The sequence below is a fragment of the Phyllostomus discolor genome, chromosome 11 (assembly GCF_004126475.2).
Source record: "Phyllostomus discolor isolate MPI-MPIP mPhyDis1 chromosome 11, mPhyDis1.pri.v3, whole genome shotgun sequence".
NCBI classification, from domain to species: Eukaryota; Metazoa; Chordata; class Mammalia; order Chiroptera; family Phyllostomidae; genus Phyllostomus; species Phyllostomus discolor.
In genome coordinates, this window is record NC_040913.2 from 55,522,596 (window position 1) to 55,542,880 (window position 20,285).

General features: G+C 35.4%; 1 protein-coding gene across 6 annotated transcripts in view; it reads right to left on the minus strand.

Annotated features, from left to right (window-relative positions):
* Positions 1-20,285, minus strand: part of NALCN (sodium leak channel, non-selective) — a 367,092-nt gene that overhangs the window by 47,083 nt on the left and 299,724 nt on the right. For 4 of the 6 annotated variants that reach the window (XM_036011432.1, XM_028526407.2, XM_028526412.1 and 1 more), the window contains 10 exons: positions 18,396-18,497; positions 17,943-18,012; positions 15,314-15,405; positions 15,103-15,225; positions 12,941-12,997; positions 12,586-12,706; positions 12,359-12,490; positions 11,251-11,418; positions 9,451-9,555; positions 3,784-3,890 (listed from right to left, as the gene is read on the minus strand). In XM_036011432.1, coding sequence (XP_035867325.1) covers positions 3,784-3,890; positions 9,451-9,555; positions 11,251-11,418; positions 12,359-12,490; positions 12,586-12,706; positions 12,941-12,997; positions 15,103-15,225; positions 15,314-15,405; positions 17,943-18,012; positions 18,396-18,497 — 1,077 coding nt within the window. The remainder of the gene's footprint in view (positions 1-3,783; positions 3,891-9,450; positions 9,556-11,250; positions 11,419-12,358; positions 12,491-12,585; positions 12,707-12,940; positions 12,998-15,102; positions 15,226-15,313; positions 15,406-17,942; positions 18,013-18,395; positions 18,498-20,285) is intronic. The other 2 variants (XM_036011431.1, XM_036011429.1) reach the window with 2 other exon arrangements.

Genomic DNA, 20,285 nt, shown 5'->3' on the forward strand with positions numbered 1-20,285 from the left:
GTGTCTTCTGCTCTGGGTTCTGTGCCCTGGTTCTGTCATAGCTGAGTTAGGTGTCTCTCCTGTGTGTGTCACTGAACTGTTTGCCTACTGTACCCTATCTGGCTGCTACAGAAACTTACACCTCAGGCCCTCCCCTGGGTAGATACCTTCCAAGATTCTGGAAGGGGCCCAGCAGTGAGTTCACATGTTGCTATATTTTTGTTAAACTTACAAAAGTAAGGTAAATTTATGTTATTTTTCTTAACATAAAGAGTGTAACCAAATTGTTTGAGCTATATAGGTTCTAGAAAAATTTAATCATCTGTCTAGATTATATCATGGTAAAATCACCTAGAGATAAGCTTTCAGGTGAGCCTCAATTGAGTTTAAAGGCTTATTTATGTAGAAACAAAGCCATTAGCATATTATAATAAATTATTTATAATTTTATTTTATGTTCTCCACTAGACTTCAACCTCTTCATGGTCCAGGGCCATAGTTGTCCCAAGTGACAGCATAATGCCTAGTGATTAATAGGCTCTTAATAAGTACACTTATTATAAAACTGAGTACTTTATTGATTTTTCTCTCATAAATTACATTTTCCTATAGCTAAGACTTCTGCTTAAAACAAAACACACAATTTTTCTAATATATAACATGTTTAATTATTTTTACCAACCTAATTTTTATCTCATCAAATCTGAAACATTCCAAAGAAAATGAACATATGCAATCTGAAGAGAAAATACAGAAACCAGACTGTCTCCTGAATTAGACAGTGCATATTTATGTCCTAGTTATAATTATCAACTCATTCCTCTAGGCCAGTTCCCAGATATTAGTTATTTTCTTTATCATAAATTAGCCAATATAATATTATTATAAAATTTTTGCCTCCTAACTCTTGACAAGCTTACTAAAGAAGGACAATGTAAAAATTATCATGGTTACAGCAACATTTATTGGATAGAAGATTCATATTTCAATAAAATTAATCCAATTCATAATTTTCTGAACAAATGGACAAAAGCTATTGTGATGATATTCAAATGATACTTCTTCATTCACTTAAGCTTTTAAAGTGTCATTGAATTTGAAACTCCTAATAACTTACATAAGACATTACATTTCAATTAACTGTGATTTTTAAAATTATAGGTAGGTGGTTTTATGAAATAAGTTGAATATCGGTGTTTACAATTGGAAAAAACTTTATTTTTCTCCCAACACTGCCTTCTACTATGTCCTAGTTCCTGATATCTTGGGGAGATTCCAAAGCTTTTTAGATCAGTCTCATTCCAAAAATTAACTCCATTTTCCATCCAACCTTGGCTATCAGAACCTTGCACAAAGATTTCATCCTCAGGAGCTCAGTCTGACCAGTGGTTTGAAAAGGGAGGAAGAGTGTTGGCTACTCTGTTCTACTTCCCTTCAGGCTCCCATCTGGTTTTTAAGGAGCTGGAGTTACAAAAATGGAGTTAGAGTCTGTATTTTATACTCTTGTACTCTGGCCATTGGTGCTTTTGTCACAGCAGCTGTTACTCTTTGTGGAGTGCATTTGTGTGTTCCTAAGAAACATTCCATATATTAATCATGTTTCTAGCTTCTACAAACTTGATACTTTATAATCTGTCCTACATACATATATGCTGCACAGACCTTCCCTTGACCTCCTGCCTCCCTTATCAGTCTCTTCCCAACCTTGGGAGGAGTCCTTTTCAGGGTGTGCTTTGCCAATACAAAATAGTCAGTCAAGAGTCCATATTCTCAACCACCTCCCTTATTAAGCATTCATATTCCAGGCCACTGTATACCCGCCTTAATCACCCCAGGGCCAGGTGCCAAATCATGAGGGCAGCCTCTCTGTTCCAGAGCCCACTGAAATGATCGAACTAGCCAATCCTAAACCTGATTGCCATGTCTCACCTTCCTTCCTTTCAATGGAAATCAGAACAAATGCTCTTGGGAACTATGAGCCACAAGCTATCTTTTCAATGGTAATTGTCTCTTGAGCTGTTGGGCATTACTATACCTCAAATTTTCCATTAACACACTATATTTTAAAGCACTCTCCTGAGCAAGGATGCCCCATTGTGTCATTCCTTTTGAGTGTAGTCTGTAAGTGATTCTCAGCTCCCACTCTTGGAAACACACCCACAGGGGCACCAGCTCCCCAGCACAGTGCACTTTGCAGCAGGTCCTTTGCATCAAGATGGCTCGATCAGATGGTCCTGGGCATTGACAACTTGGCCCTCTGGGAACATCAGATAACCCTGCACTGCAAGATAATAAAGAGCTGCTTGCCCACAAAAGCATCTCTTGTTGCCTTTCCAATATCTGATACCAGCAACTAGTCCTGCTGGACCTTACTTGGCTAGAGTGGGAAACATGTTTTCCCACGATAAAGGGAGGAAAGATGCCATAGCACTCTCCACTGAGTTTATGCACTTCATATTGCTATATTTGAGTATAGTGTTTTCTTTTGCATGACCTGGATGAGGGAGGTGGATAATTTTTTGGTAAGTTCTGCTGGGATTGCATAATTGCTCTCTTTAGAGTACTTTATCTCCTATTAACCTTAGTTTTGAGGCTTTAGCCAAAATTCTAAAACAGTAGGAAAAGAAATTTCATATACTAATTTAATTATTTATGGTATAATAATGAGTTTTTACCTCACAAAAAATAAATGTTTTATGTTTCTTTAATTTTTTATTTTAATGCAAAAAGATACTGATTTTCTAGTTATTACAGGGATAAGGATAGTCCCATGTGTTATATATATATTTCTTTACCCTGGAAGAAGCCACATATCCAATATCAATTTATTTCAACATAATTCTTTGGTATTTAAGAAAATAAAAATGCAATATGAATTGTATTGAATTGTTTATAAAACTGACTTTCATTTTTAGAGAAATGTCAAAGCAGTAACAATGAATCCTTGGGGTACAAATGGGTAAAATGTTATTTCTTTTAAAGAGTTGACATTTAGTAGAGAATATCAATTGTGACAAAAGCAGAGTAGTTGCTGGGGTTCCTTCATTATTCTAACAGGTAAAATGAAATAAAAAGAAAGCAGGTAATGATTTGAAAGGACAAATGCAGTTGGTAGAACATTCAGTTCATCAGTGAGGCAGACTGAGATATTCCATTCATGGTCATTAGTAAAACGGAAGAGAAAGAAGGTAACAGATACTTCCAGCTTTGACCTGAAAACTTTGAAAACTCATTTCCAAGAAAGAAAAATTTTAAAGAGAGAGGTTAGATATAATCATACTGATTATTCCCTTCTAATGTTTCAATAATGAAAATCTTTCCATGTCAATGGGTTTTAAAATGAAATAGCTTTATGATTTAGGTAGGCTTCTCTACAACTGTTGTGAGGACATCAGACCCTCCTTTAAAGACATAAGCTCAGGATCAGTTTAGTTTTAATTTAATTAAAATTAAAAAATAAGATTAATTTAAAAATTAGATTAAAATGTGATAAAAATCTGATTGAATAAAAGAATTTTAATCTTACTAATTTTTAAAGCCATGTAAGCCCAGATGTAAACTTTTAAAGAATTAGAAAAATACTTCAGTGGTATTTCATTAGTTTCATGAAGAAATTGGGACTCAGTGTACCACTTGCTCTCATATTTACTGTATTTTTGCATCTTATTGTAACTCAGTGCTTTGCCTGAAAATTATTTTAAATCTCTATCAAAGTTATTGTTAGTTTCATGCCATGTTATACTGATTTAAAATCTTATGCTGACAAATATAGCATTGTTAAGGACTTTTCCCCTGATATCTTACCAAACACGGGGCACCCAAAATCCAGGTTTTTTCTCTCCAGGTCTTAATTTTAGATTTAGGTTCTTGGACACACTTACATTAATTCTGAATATGCCATTGCAATCTTCCTAAAATAGAAAGAGAGAGAGAGAGATGGGGGAGGGAACTTGGTAAGAAAATGAACTCAGAAAAGAGAAAAGATAAGAAACATATTTTACATAGAATAATAAAGGTCTTTATTTGGCAACAGTGATGTGGACAACTAACCAGCACGTAGTAAGAAAGATGGCAGAGATGAGTGGTAGAAGTTGATGCTGAAAACGTTAGCAAGAAAGCAAAAGATTTGAATAGACATTTTTCCAAGGAAAATATATAAATGGTCAATGAGCACTTAAAAAGTTGCTCAACATTATTAGTCATCAGGGAAATGAAAATTAAAACCACAATGGGATACCTCTAATACCTGATGAGAAGGCTACAAGGAAGGACTGCCCTCCAAAAACGGGAATTACATTCTGGAGTGTGGGACCCTTGTGGTACAGGGGTCCCTCACTAGTTGAGTATTCAAGGAACTCATCTGTATCAGTGCACCAGCTGGCATTATTGTGAGAGGTTGTGTTTGGCTTCATTGAAATTTTTTGGAGACCCAACACACTTGCCCATTTCACGATGGGTGATTTACAAGCACACCTGCCCACACCACAATGAGCGTTCAGCAGTTTTTGACCAAAAAGGGCATGATCTCCATGCCTCACCATCCCTATTCTCCCAATCTTGCCCTGAGTGACTTTTGTTTGTTTCCCTGGATGAAAAAGTCCTCAAAGGAAATAATTTTGCCAGTGTGGAAGAGGTGAAACAAAAAACAGCAGAAGCACTAACAGGCATCGAAATCAATGAGTTCAAAAACTGTTTTGAGCAGTGGAAAAAATGTTTTGATAGGCATATTGCATCAAATGGAGAGTACTTTGAAGGTGACTGAAGTTTAAACATTCAAGAATAAATGCACAATTTTTATAAATAAATTACATTTTGGGGGTACCTCCTCATATATAATCAAAAAACTAACAACAAGCTTTGATGAGGATTTGCAGAATTGAATATTCATACTAGAACTTACACACACTCCTGGTGGGAATGGAAAATGTTGTAGCCACATTAGAAAATAGTGTGGCAGTTTCTCAAATGACCAAACAAAGAGTTACCATAAAACCTAGAAATTCTACTCCTATCCAAGAGAAATGAAAAAAAAAATGTACATGCAGAAACTTATACATGAATGTTTAGATCACTATTATTATAGATAGCATTACTTATAATAGTCAAAATGTGAAAAAAATCCACATGTTCATCAATAGACAAATACATAAATAAAATGTGGTACACCCACACAATTGAACACTTTTCAGCCATAGAAAGAAATGAAGTACTGAGATGTGCTACAACATGGATGAACCTTGAAAATACTATGCTAAGTTTCGAAAGCTAGCTACCAAAGACTACATATTACATGATTCCATTCATATAAAAGTCAAATATAGGGAACTGTATAGATACATAACATAATCAATAGTTCTTAGGGATAGACATTTCAGGGGGATAATGTTTTAAGGGGCAACAGTTAAAAGATACAGTGTTTCTTTATGAAATGATAAAAATATTCTAAAAATCACTGTTGTGATGGTTGTACAACTCTGAATATGTTAAAAAACATCAAATTGTACACTTTAAGTGGGTGAATTATAAGAAGTATATCTCAATAAAACTATTTAAAATGGATTTTAAAAAATAAAACATTAGTAAAAAGTTTTTGATTCATTTTCTGTCTTTATTCTTTCTCTTGTTGTTATTGCTTCTTTGATTATATGATTGTCATATTTAAACCTAAATCTCCTTCCTGGGTTCAAAGTGTATAAGCTTGTATATTTCAACAGAACTTCAAATTTTAACCTGTTTAAAGTCACCTTCAACCTTAAAACATATATCATCCTGGCTTCCCTACTTCTGTCTGTGGACCCACATCTTGTCAACACTCCAATATCAAGATCTTAGGGTTGTTTGTGGCTTTTCTTTAGTCACATGGTCCACATCTCTATTCTTATTTCCACTAGTTTAATACCAACATTACATCTGTTTAGATTACCAATAAAATTCCTTTAAATAAAAACCTTACTGAGATAATGTATGTTTAACTTGTAAAGCATAGATAAACTCACTTATAACTATCCAAAGACAAACATAATTGACATTTCCCTGTATATTCTTTCAGTCTTTTTCCTATGTATATATGTTTGTGCAGTTTTTGTTCTTTCACAGCTCATTTTTAAAGTTAAAATATGTACCAATTATGTTCTCCTACATACTCATCCACAAGTTCATTCCAAATGGCTGTACTATGGTGTAGCATAATATCAAGGCCCCATGATGAAGTTCGCCTTACTGCCTCTTCTTATTTGTTTTTCTGAGTCCACCAAAGAGCACCTCTGATTGGGTGAGGCAGCCTGGTGTCCAGGTTAAAAGCATGTACTTTTAATCTGGCTTCCTGGACATGGATCTCAGCTTCCCCACTTATTAGAGGGTGACCTTGGACAAGTCATTGAACTCCTCAGTAGAATGTACTTAACAATAGTAGTTCTTGGGATTACACCTGTACTTTGTGAGCACCAATAAGTGTGTTTCCTCTTCTTATAAATCTTCAATGACTTCTAATTTCTCATCAAAGAAATTCCAACTCCCTTAGACTAGGATTCTAGGACCCTGAGGATCTCTTTCTAAACTACATTTCTGGTCTTGTTTTTCAGTTCATTTTGACATAGGAGGAAAGTGAAGTTTGACATGTACTATTGGGGGTTGGGTTAGGTTCTTTACCTAAATAAACTAGTTTAAACTTTATAATATCATTGTTTGAGAAGTGCTATAGAGGAACAAATAGGTTCCCAGGGATTAAGTGATCAGAACAAGACACCATAACTACTTTTTCAATTCTACCTGCTGTGCTTGGAAGGCCCTTTCCTGATACAATCCTCTCTCCTCATGAAAACCTTCAGCTTAGCACCCCCAGGTGAAAGCACTATTTGCCATACTTGAAAGAATGAACATACTTTCACTTCTCATGTACTCCTTTAAATTCTGACTTGACATTATAGTTACTTAAACATAGAATATACATTCTGATTGGACAGAAAATGCTGCCATGCCGGGTCAGTGACACACACATTTTTCCAGACCTAATTTCACCAATCATGTTGCTTTGTACACAACTGATATTTGACAACTATTTGTCGAAAGGTATTATCAGGGTTTTTTTTTTACAAGGCTTTAGTGGCTAACTTATGGGCTTCATATCTCTATCTAAAGTGATCTCCAGATTTCTGTTGTCAAGTGTTAAGAAAAGGAGCAGAAGGAGGAAGGAGTCAGGCAGACATCAAGAAAATAATGTATTCTCCTACCTGGAAAACATGGCACCAACAGCTCAAGCTTTGTTATCTTTAAACATTAAACAGTGCAACCCAAATGTTGGGTATCTAGTTTCCTCTTTTCCCTTTGTCTCTTCTTTTGGAAAGATGGACTAAAGTTCAGAGGTAAACCTGATGTTACCTTCATTCACATGGTCTTTTTGACCTTGGCCTCCTATATCAGGACTAGTTTTTTTCTAGTAAACACAAGACCACATTTAACTATGCCGGTTTCTGCCTCATGCTGATGCTTTCTATGATGGCTAAGTTTTCTTAGGCTTTCTTTATGAGCCCACCACTGAGGCCTCATTGCTCTAGGAAAGAGGACAAAAGTGTCTGTGTGTTTTTCTATCCACTGTGTGTTCTCTGTCTCCTATCCAAGTCATCAATGTTTAGCTTGGGCTCAAGCTGAGTAGATAACATAAAATCACAATGTTCTTAGGCCATTATTAATATACCGAGTAACCAGGATTCTTACTAGACTTCATCCTGAAATGTTGTTGTTATCTTTTTGGTCTCTATTGAATGTGAATTAAAATAACCCTTATTTCCTTATGTTAGCTGTGGACTAATCAGTCCCATACGACTTCCTTTATTAGCTATTTTGGTACATCATGAACTTTATATGATGTTCCTTGTTATGTCTTCTCAGGTTTATCGAAGTTCCTCTGGGGTGAGGAGTTAAAGGAAGTAGTGACTTAGGTGTGCCTTGTTAAACAACATAAGGTCTGCTCTACTTACGTACATCTCTTCTGTCACTTTCTGAAATCCTTATTATGAATATAATTGGTAATGCATATTGATTGCACAAAGATGTTATCACAAAATAATTAGAGAGCTAATAATTTTTTATAATTAGAAGCCTGAAAATGTAGGAATTTTTAAATTGATATAAAATCTATGTTAGATAGCCATAGTTACTTGAAATATGGGAATATGTATTATAGTTGAAGTCTATTAATCTTTTCAAAAACATGCATTTTAATGGACTCAGGGCAGTATATCACCTCTATGAATGAGGAAAACTTTTGCTAGTTAATACATCAGCAGTACTTGGTTTACTTCATTAGTTTATTTGTAATATAGGAGAGAATCTTTAAAAAAATGGAACACTGGATAGCATGGCAGAGGTTGGCAATTATTAACCAAATTCAGTTCCTTTTTCCTCCTAGAATATTTCACTAAACTACATACTTCAATCTCTCTTCCAGTCTGGTAGGGTCATGCTCTTCCTGGTAGAATGTGGGTTGTAGTGAGGTGTGCTGCTTCTAAGCTCAGCCCACAGCCCCTCAATAGAGATGATTCTCTGTTCTTATGGGCCAGCTAAACAAAGAAGACTTTGAAACAACAAAAGGCAGGGACATAAAATGGAAGAAACTTGAGTGCCTGAGAGGTTTTTGGAGGCGATCTGTCCAACTTACCCAAGATGCAATATATTCATTTCATTATGTTCAGCTACTGAAATATTAAGGTTGTTCCAGTAGCTAGCTTTCTCTTACTGACATTGACTAAAGGAAAAAGTAGTAGCAAAAATATTCAGGCTTGGGGCCTGGCTGGCGTAGCTCAGTGGGTTGAGCGTGGGCTGTGAACCAAAGCATTGCAGGTTTGATTCCCAGTCAGGGCACATGCCTGGGTTGCAGGCCATGGCCCCCAGCAACCACACATTGATGTTTCTCTCTTTCTCCCTCCCATCCCTCTCTAAAAGTAAAATAAATAAAATCTTTAAAAAATATTCAGGCTTGGGTCTTTGTTCATTGTCTTAATGGGGAAGATTCTGGGCAGCTAAGAGCTAATGCAAGGCCTTAACTTCCTAATGGAGAGGATGCTGGAGTGGAGAAGTATATAAAGGGGTGTGAAAGTCAAACTTTGCCTTTTGTACTTTTGGGAGTGGGTGCTGTTTGTAGACAACAGAGGCAGGATTAAGTTTGGGAAAACCCAAAGGAAAAGTATCTGAGGTTCAAGATCTGGAATCACGGGTAACTCTTCAGAAGATGTCAACAGTAGATTGAGACTGGAATAAGAAGGAAGAGCAGAAATCCCTGAGATGTACTTTTAATTTTATAAAGCTTTGTTAGCCAGGAGAGACATGATGCATGATTTAAGCCAAAGAAGTTCATGGGAAGAGAATTCTTAGGCATTTTGCCAGGCAGTTCTCAAAGTTGTCTCAGTACATGCTTATTAAGGGGTGGTAAATTACCTTAATTTTTATTCCAAAAGACAGAAAGGAGTCTCTTACCCTTCTAATAATGTTGGGATCATTGCACTTTGCAAGTTTTCCAGCAAAAAGCTGAACCCCGAAGCTTGCAAAAACAAGCATTAATGTCAGCAAAAGAATGGAGACCTGAAAGAAATTGATGAGATATTAGATCTATAGGTAAAACATTAAACAGAAGGTTCAGTTTGAACAGCAGTATGAACAGGACTGTTTGGATAACACTGTATAAAATTTATGATCTCTTGATGGTATCATTTAATTTCACTACAGGTCATTCAATTAGCCTTATTGGAGTGTTAAAAGATGAAAATTAACAGATTTTGAATTTTTAGAATAAAATCATATGACTTTCATGTGAGAAAATGGGTTACAGCATTTTTGATATGACAGACTCTTCTGACTTTGAAGTCAACCCTTTCTTTGATATATTTTATTAAATGAAACAAAAGAAAAATGTTTAAATAACTATATTTTCCACATTTTCTTCAAAATAGATTTATTTCTCTTCTAGCAGAGCATTAATTAGAGGGAGAGTGGCTTTGCTTTCTCATGAGCATGAGGGCATACTGACCTCACACAGGATTAGAGGTCAGACTTAAAGAAAACAGATCTGTTCATTGATTTATCCTCCCTCTGCTGGAGGACTACTTTGGTCTCCTCAGAGAAAAGTAGCAAAGAAATACTGAACATGACATTGATCTGTACTGGCTGACTAATCTAGACTATACTTTAAATGTACTAAAATTACACAGAAATATGATCAGGAGAAAGGCACAAATAGATTCTCTTCTAAAATCTATCAGGCGTTGAAGATAACATGTACATCAGCAGTCAGGTGACATTCTACTTTCCTTCAATTCTAGCTGTGTGGAAGCCACTGTTTTATGGCTTTACTGCAAAGAAAACATGTAATTTAAAACACATCTTTAAAAAGATGTTAGCAACTCTATGCTTATAGTAATATTCCAAACTGTCTTACAGGTTATTGTAATAACTTATAATCAACTGCAACTGCAGCTATTCTCTCACCATAGCTGTGTTTCTAGAAAGCAAGATATAAACAGGCTTATATAAATTAATTCATGTTTTTCATGCACAAGCAGAACTCATCAATAATAAAAAGAACCCTTTGATCACTCCTTTGTAAGGCACAGATCCTTATGTAACAGATTGTGAACAACGTGCCTCTTACTTAACATTTTATCTGCAACCTTGCTCTTAGCAACCCTAAATCAATGTTTGCTCAACTAAAATGAATGTTTTCCCTCAACTGCATTTAGAAATATTCATTACTATGCATTTAGATTGCTTAAAGTAGGGTACATTTGTATGTTTCCTCTTTTAGCTTGTTTTATATTAACATGCTAAAGATCAGAGACAAATTCTATTGCTATATGCTTTAAGGGACATATTGAATGAGATTATAAACCCAAATGTGTTAATTCCTAATATTATTTGTGAAGTAGGTGGTGTTGAATCTTCTTATCCTTAATTTTCAGACTAGAAAACTATAACCTAGAAAGAAATTAGGGTCAAGAGCTAGGAACGAAAGTATCAGCAGATACTATGTCTTTGAATTCTCCTTTCATCATCATTTCCAGAGTGCTTCTCTTTAGTTTAAGAAAAATATTTATTGAATTAAATATACTAATAAGGTGGAAGCATTTAGGGGTAAGTTTTCAAAATGTGTATTGTGCTTTGTTAGTTTCAAAAACAAAAATTGTAGACTTAACCTTGACAAGCAAGACATACTTTATCCTCCCTTTAGCTACATTAAGGAGTGGACTATGGACACTGAAAGCAAAGGTAGCTGAAACCTACCAAAAAAATTTCCTTGAAGCCACTGAAAAGCTCTCGAACAACTTTCCTCATCTGTGGCACCAGTTTGAATATCCGCAGAGGTCTAAGGCACCGAAGCACCATGAGGAGCTGAGCTCCCGATTCCGCAGGCACATTTTGAGGCATCCAACAAAGAAATATCAAGCTCACCTAGAAGGAAAATAATCATCTTTGAAATTTATATAATTTGTCCTTTACTATCTACATTTTCTGAGATCCAAGCTTTCATGACTTTGCTTTAGCAGAGACTCCATGTGTTATGTGAGACAAGCTGTCACCAGGTGGATACATGGTCTCTTAACTCTAAACTATGAACCCAATCTAGACCCAAGCAGCCTCAATGGAAAGTCATTAGGTATGAGCAGGAATGAAATAGGGATACCCACCATCTATGTACATTAATACACTCTGTCCTGTCTCTTAACTGACATATTGCATGCTCCACTATTGTCAACAGGTTTGATACCCCTTTGATAAAAGATACTAAACTTCATGCATGACCTGACATTCACTATTTTATTAACGATATAAACATGCTACAGTTGATGATCACAGTTCTCCTTGCTGTGTTGAAAAGGGGATTGGTTTTATGTCTTCTTGGGCATAAGAGAAAAAAATGAAATTTCTTTGGTCGCTTCCTATGGTTTACCAAATTAGTTTAACCAAACAGTTGAATGGTCTTTCTTAGCAGGATACTTTGTGCCTTTGAATTGGGAGAAAGGTCCAACAATACTCACTTTAGTTTGCTTTTGGCAGTAAGGGGCTCATCAATCAATTATATAATGTGTATATTTTTTTTTAGTTTAGGAGCCACAAGAATTGTGGGAGCAAACTAGATTTGCTACCTTAGGTCTTATTAAGGTATGTCTATGCATGAAAGTAGATGATGTATTTCAACCATAACAATGAATATTTAGATTTTTTTGATGTATGCCTCTTATTCAACTATAATGGACTTATATTATAAGTTCATAAGAAACAGTTTTATCATCCCAACCTTTTTTAAGTCACATATCTCACTCTCGTACTAAGAAAATCAGATTTTACAAATCTATTACATTTTACATATAGGAAATAATCAAAGACTTACAAGATATATAAATATGTCCATTACTCCACCAAAGTCCCTGATGACAGCAGTTGGGGTGAAAAATAAGCCATCTGCCATAATCTTCAGATTAAGTTCAATGCTCATGAATATCACAAATACATACTCAGCAATCTAAAATGAGCAAAAAGTAGTTTGATCACAATCAATGGAAAAATTGTAGGTAACTGTTTTCTAAGGTGCTGTGAGCTGAGATTCAGCAGCCATACCTGCAAAGTAGGTGCATGCATGACTCTTCGGAAGGGGGATTCAAACATCATGGAAATACAGGAGCAGATGGTTACGATGATCATGACCCAGTCCAGGTAAGTCACCAGTCCCAACAAATCACTGCCAAGACCAAACAAAACTGAGAAACAATACCAAAAACACCTCCAGTGAAGCCCGTTAAAGAGCAGAGAAGATGCTTCTGTGATTCTAATAATGTGAAAGGTATTTTTTTACTGAATTACCAGTTGTCTATTTTATAGAACAAATAGCAAGAAAATAAAGAGAATTTTTATGCAACATGAAATAGTACACAGAAAATTCAAATGAGTATGGAAAACAGCTTGTAAAGCTTACTAAAGTTGATGGTACTTCGTATTTTTCACAGCTCCTGTGACAGGATCTGTTTTAGATCTGTAAGACAGAATAAATATAAAATCATAGCGTGGTTTTTATAACTTTGCAGCATAAAATCTCTTTTTTACTCTCTTTCCAATGTACATTATAATATATGTTAACTATATGTGACTTTGGAAGACAGAGAACATTAGATGAAAAAAATTAAAAGAGCTTGTAGCTGATACTTATGAAGGTAAAGTTTTATATTTCCCAAAATACTTTATTTTAGAATTGGAGATTCCATTCAACAATTTCTGACATGGGTATTACAAAACTGAATTTTTACTTTCCTTTAAAAAACTCAGTTAAAAATCTTTGCCTTATTAGCTTGAGGATGTTCCTCACAATTAGTTAATTAAATATCAATAAAATCAACAGAGTCCTTCACCCTGTATTTAAGTCTGGTCTTGTGGAGTAATGTATATAGGATTTCTTGGGGAGGGGATATCTAATTTTTACTTTCAGGGAACCAATCTTCAGTGAAACCTCAAATGGTGTTTGTATGTGTACTCCCAATGACAACAAAGTCATCCTCAGTCCATATCAACTACATTGCTGACCAGGAGAATTACACCACACTAAATGAAGTGGAGAATTAATAATTATATATTAACATGAAGGTAGCCAACAGGATAATTTCGGATACAAAAACCACTTTGGAACTGAAAATGAACTCTAAATTGCCAACTTCTTCCTTTACTTTGTGAAAATTCAGGGAGTTTTTAATGATTATTACTTAGCTGCTTGAAACTATGAAGGTCTTCTTAGAACAGCAGAAAGACCAAGGGACTGGCAGTCAGAGAGAGGCATGCACTAACTAGCTGGTGTCCTTGAGCAAAGCTCTTATCCTCTGCTGACTTACATACCCTCCTCTGTTGAAGAAGGGGGGATAAAATGTTATCAAATGGTTGCTGAGGTCTCCTCCAGTCCTAAAACGTTATTATAGTGTATTGGTTTCAGATGGCTGCTATAACAAAGTACCACAGACTGAGTGGCTTACACAACAGAAACTTATTTTCTCACAGTTCTGGAGGCTAGAAGTTTGAGACACAGGTGTCCATAGGTTCTTTCTGATGGCTGAGAGAATATGTCTCAGGCCTCTCTTTCCTTGGCTTGTGGATGGCCGTCTTCTCCCTGTGTCTTCACGTAGTCTTTCCTGTATACGTGTCTGTGTCCAAATTTCCTCATTTTATAAGGACACCAGTCATATTGAATTAAAGCCCATTCTAATGACCCCATTTTAATTTAATTACTTCTTTAAAGTCCCTGTCTCTGTTATATTCTGAGGAACTGGGGGTTAGCACTTCGACATATGAATATTTGGGGGGACACATAATTCAGCTCATAACAGAGTGTAAATATTAAATGCTATTGATTACAAAGGAGATTAATTTACTTAAACAATAGCATCAGGGAAGGTCCAATTACTGATGGGAAAGCATCTTATTTCTTCCAGGATTCTTAATGTCTTCAGGGTATTCATTTAAAGTTATGCATGACAAACATTCCCTTTCATCCATGGGCTTCCTACTAAAATGGGTTTGAGTCATCACAAATGCAGCATCCTCCCAGTTGACTACACTGACAACTTCTTGAACATTTCTTCCTTTTGGGTAGGAATGGAGTCACTGGTCAGTGGGTTTTCTTCTCATAACCCACTCATAACTTCTCATAGTTGGTAATGAAAACAATAGTCAACTTTCTGCTTTACATTATTCAAGAAGAAACCAGCTGGGGTATTTTTGATTACAAAGAAATTATAAGTCAAATAGACATGCTCAATGACCTTCACCTTCAGCCTTCCTTTGCTTCAGTATTTCCAAAATAAATATGGAGTTAATAACACTGGTACAAATTTATTGAGTGACAGTTAAACATGAACAAATAAAAATGGCTGTTAAGTGCTTTCTAAACACGAGTTTTATATAAATGTTAACTATTTGCAACCTTTGTTTTCCACCTGGTTGGCTGCTTAGCAAACAGGAGCAGCATGATTAATTAGTCCACAGTTTATTTTGTGACCCCATTAGGATTACACGTTCCTTCTTCTTGGTATGACAACCTTCCCTGCTGTTTGTGCGATTCAGGCCAAACACCTGGCTGAAACTGAGTGTACTTACGCATTGAAGCGAGCACGGACCACCACCCGGCAGAAGTTTCTGAACCTGTGTTCTCGTCCTACTATGAACAGTGGCTTATCAAAGTATGGATGGTTCTCTCGCAGTTCTTCTTCTTGCACTTTCCTGAAAGGGGACATTTGTAGAAGAATAAGGTTAAGGGAATGTTTGCCATTCCAAAACAAGAGACAGGAAACACTGTAGCACCCTGTACCTTTTCATTTCTGCTTGCTCCTTTTTTTCTTGTATCATCTTTATTTCACTGTCTTCTCTTTGCGCATTTCTATATCTCACTGTATTGGAATGCTAGAAATAAATAAAGGGGGCAAATAAAAATAAGTGTTTTTGAAGACCCCCCAAATGATAATTATTTTAAAAATTGAAATAAGTATCTTTATTTTCTATATATTTTAATGGTCACAGTCATCTTAACAAGGGTATTTTTTTTACTCCAAAGGATTTTTCTCAATAAAAGCATATGTTGAGAACCAATTATGTGCCAGGCACTTTTCTTCTAGTGTTGGTGATATGGCAAAAGGAAAAAGCAAAAAGCAAACAAACAAATCTCCAACGAGATCCTAGATCTTATGGGGCTAATGTTCTAGTCAGGAGAGAGAGACCAAAATTAAATCAAAATAAATAAGAATGTTAGAAAGGCTTAGCATTCTGATAAAAACAAAAACAAAAACAAATGGGAATAAAAAAGTACCAGAAGCCTCTGAGTTTAAACAGACAAGTTGGAGCATGCCTCAATAAGAAGTTATTTGAGCAAAGAGTAGGAGGATGCAGGCCACTGGGTTTTAGCAGAGATGTGTTCCTCCAGAGTAGTGAGGGGATCTGCACATGGAATAGCCAGAAAGCCAGTATAGGTGGAAAGAAAACAACAGAGTAAGAAAAAATGTGGCCAGAGTAGTGTGTGTGTGTAGGGAGTTGGGGGAGCAGATCATGTAGGACATTCACTCTGGTTTTGACTCTGTGGGAGATAGAGAACTATTATTCAAATAACTTAATAAATTTTATATAAAGTAGTCCCTAGATTGAGTTATCTGTCCCTTCTATCATTTGGAATAAGTGAAAAAGATGAAAGTCTCTATTTTAAATTGCTTCTATTATGGAGGAAATAATATTAGGAAAGATTTTTCATAAAATTAGCAGAACCTCCATGACCATTTGCTATAGAGAAGATGGGGACAGATTTTTCTTAAACATCTATGTAGAAAATATAACAAAATATCTTTGAAGAAGAAATAAACCTCTGAATTGAAATAATTCAAACAAAGCCTTTTGTTGTATATATTTAAACATGTTTTCAAAGCTATGTTCTAATTTGATTTTGAATTGTATTGTGCTTCTATTGAATTACATTAAAGGAAAGTCCTTTGGATTAGTGCTGCCTCTCTGAATTTTTACCCCAAAATTTCTCCATGCACTATGGCTAAGTGCAAATTATACTAAGTATACAGGCCATGTATTAGATCCATTCACAATTCCATGTTGACAAAATAGTGGATCATATCAGACAGCTTCTGGCTTAAAAACTCATGTAGGTAATGTGTTTCTGTTAATTAGAACCATGTACCTTGGGTAATCTCAATATTAGGTTGTTCTCATCACCAATGTCTTCCATTCTCAATTTTACCTGGAACACTTAGTAAGGAGAGTTTACTCTAAGACAGCAGTTTCTTGAAAGCAGGCAAAGTATGATGAAATATTCCAGAAACTCATAAGAAAGAAGAGGTAAGTGATGGAAAAGACAAAAACAACAACAACAAAAAACCAACTGTAAAGCTTTGCTAACTTTCTCTTGCTCAACCTTTTTTTTTTTTTTTTGCAGATACTATCCTTGGCTCTGAACATTCAAGACTGTTCTCTCATCCAAGTTATCCAGTCAACTTAAGACCTATACTTAAATCCAGTTTTCACTACTGGTAATTACTTAATATGTACTTTCCACCTCTCATGGTAATCTCAGTGTGGTAGAGCTGCTGGTGAGTCTAACCTGGAAGATAGAGTTAAGCCTCCTTGGGTGCCCTTGGATTTTCCCATGGTTCCCTCATTTACTCATCTGGGGCTCTGTGCTCATGTAGAGGAGTGTACTTTGACCATCCTCTAACATTCCCTGCCTCAAAATGTCCACCTTCCATTTCTTCACACTATTTTATTTTTCTTTGTAGTACACAGTCAACCTGTCACAGCAATGAAAAATGAATAAAAATCATACAGAAATTATTATATATTTGTTTACTTGCTTATTATCTCTTTTACTAGACTGTAAGTGCCTGCAGGGCAGAGATGATATCTTGTTTCTCTACTAGTCCTCAACATTTAGAATCTGGCATATGATGAATGCTTGATATATATTTGGGTCAGTAAATAAACAAATAAGTGATCTGAAGTCTAAAAGCAGAGAAATTATTGGGAAATCTTGTGAAATTTTGACATAAATATTCTTTTAGAAATAAAATTTTATTTTCTACTATGCAAAGTCCTGAAATAATAGACAGTGGATCTAGATTCTAGAATATTTTAAATTTAATAAATATTCACAGTTAATAATGTGAATCACTCTTATAAAATGTTTTGGATGTCTTTAATTTCAGTCAAATGTAACTGATATGTCATTTTTGTGCTATTATCTTAAGAAAGGCATGTGGGATGTCTGGAATTTTCCAAAGTTAACCATCAATTTTCTGTACCTGGTCTCCTCATTTCCTCTGGTAGAAAGTCTTAAGGAAATGTGACAATGTAACAGAAAGACCCAGGTGCTGGAATCATCTAAGCAGTCATTTAAATACATTTTTATAATCATTTTTCCAAAATCCAAAGCATTGCTTAGAACTTACATCTTGTGTCAGAGTTTCAAGAGACTTCCCCCTGCTGATCCTCTGGCTGTTTGACCCGTGTCTTAGTGATCTAAAACAACCACAACCAACTGGTCAATATGTATGTCTCAAGACCAAATTTTGATTTAAGCAATGATGATTATTTAAAAAAACACAACTTTTTAAAAAATAAAACAAGCTTATTTATTTATTTTTTTATAGAAAAAGCTGTAGTCTATTCAAATGTCTTTGATCTTCAGAAATTTTCCTTCTGATTTTAAAAGTGAGAATTTGGCCATCAACAAAAAATATTTTTCAAAGATCTTTTGAATCTTTAGATATGATTGGAAATTTTATTATTGTTACCATCAAGGAAAAGAACACATGCTTTTAACCAGGGCTGTGTACAGTGAACCCTTACTGTAAAATTCCTTTCCTTAGTTTCTATGTAGCCTCATCTCCTGGTGTATTTACCTGCGCTCTTGGCGGATATGGTGCTGCACACTGAGAATTGACCTTTCCTTTGTTGGCTGCCCCTCAAATGATCCACTCAGCATGCGCTGTCGAGTGCAAGCTCTAGGGGAAAAAAAAAAGGAGAGAAAGCCCAAGATAAATGCATGACCTGTACACTTGGGATGAATAATACATAACTACTCATTACTCTTATTATTTTTAAGGAAACATCAATGGTAAGGCAAAATGCAGCAAATGACACACAACAATAAAAGAAAAGGAGCTTTAGGCTTCATGTCAAGAACACTTACAAAGCAGAGCTGTCATAGCTATGAAGAGGGGCTGGAAAATAAACAGAAAACACTTGCCCCCCACCACCCACCACCTGTGTATTTTCCCTCCTATCACCCAAATAGGTGAGCTTCTATCAGGATTCTGTAAGTAGTAGTACAAGCCTGACCACAGTTAATCATGCTGCTGGTTTTTACTGGAGGTTTCCAATAAAAGCACTTAGGGAAGGATTTTTCTAACCAGGTCCCTGGGATAATGAAATATATGTTCCAAAAAGATTTTGCACAACTCAGAAAATCAGAAAGCATAAAGTTAGATAGATGCACAAATTAGCAATAAAAAGAAATAACTACAGCGGAAATTAATACCTAAAGAAACCTCAGTTTAAAGCTTGTGACTTGCAGATAATCAGTTACCATTTTCTTTGCAGCCACAAAACGCTGAAGACTTTTAAAAATGTGTTCTCTTCTTCAAAATTAGGTGTCTCAACACCTGTGGTGTGAAAAATTTGGAGAACAAAATTTCTTCTCCAGAAATCTCTCCAACTGAAAATGACAGAATTTCCCTTGTTGCAGTAGTCAAATGCAAAGAAATAATACAGAGGTTAAGAGAGCTGTGTTCCAGAGGCAAAACTGTCATGAATTAGTTGAGTGATCCTCTAGCTCAGTTTCCTTATGGGTAACATGAGAAGGCCTTGGTCTTAAAGAAAACTTATAGGCTTAAAATAATATGATTTTATGATATGAAAATCTTACGACCCCATAATTTGTTCAAGAGCTGATCACATGTACTACTGTCATTGTTTTATATCACACTTTCATATTTATGTTTCCTAAGTTGTTACCTAAACTGGCTTTGAATTCTATTACTGTTTGTCTCAAGGTTAAGATCTTTGAGAAAAGATCTGTGTCTGTTAATTATACATATAACAGCAACATATAGCTTTTATGATACCATGAGTATATTTAAGTACTTAAAAATGCCTGTGATGCTAATGAAGATAATTATGGTGAATACCTATGAAAAATTGTACAAACTCAATGAATGCAAATGAGTTATAGGAAATAAAGCTCAACTCATCAGTATTCTTAGAGTAATAAGCAGCATGAATCTTTTTGAGATAAACTCCAAGCCAAAATTTTATTGAACAACAAAGATTTATGACAATGATATACAGAGATTGTGTTTATTTTCAGGATTACAATGATGTTGCATAGGAAGATACATTTGTAAGTTAGGCTGAGTTGACAAAGGTGTAGCATAATCTTATGTACACTAAAGATTGTGCAACAAAAATTGAAAATTATGAAGCCATGCTGTGAAAATCTATTTGGGCAATGGTGTTACTCTGACATAGATATACAGATCCCTGCCATTTGTGTAAACAGTCAAGACTTAACCTGTAGCAGTAGCCTTAGTAACTTTTATTCTTTTGTAACAAGCCTCTCCCTTAAAGTAGCTGAGACCTACAGGCCTTATATGCAAAACACATGCAACTGGATTATATCATACCCATTTGAGTTGGAGGGTCTACTTTTGAAGTGGAAGAATGTAACTGGCTCTAAGCTGCCTCTGCTAAAGGACTGCTGCTTTTGTTACTGGACTAAACTGGTCTGTGTG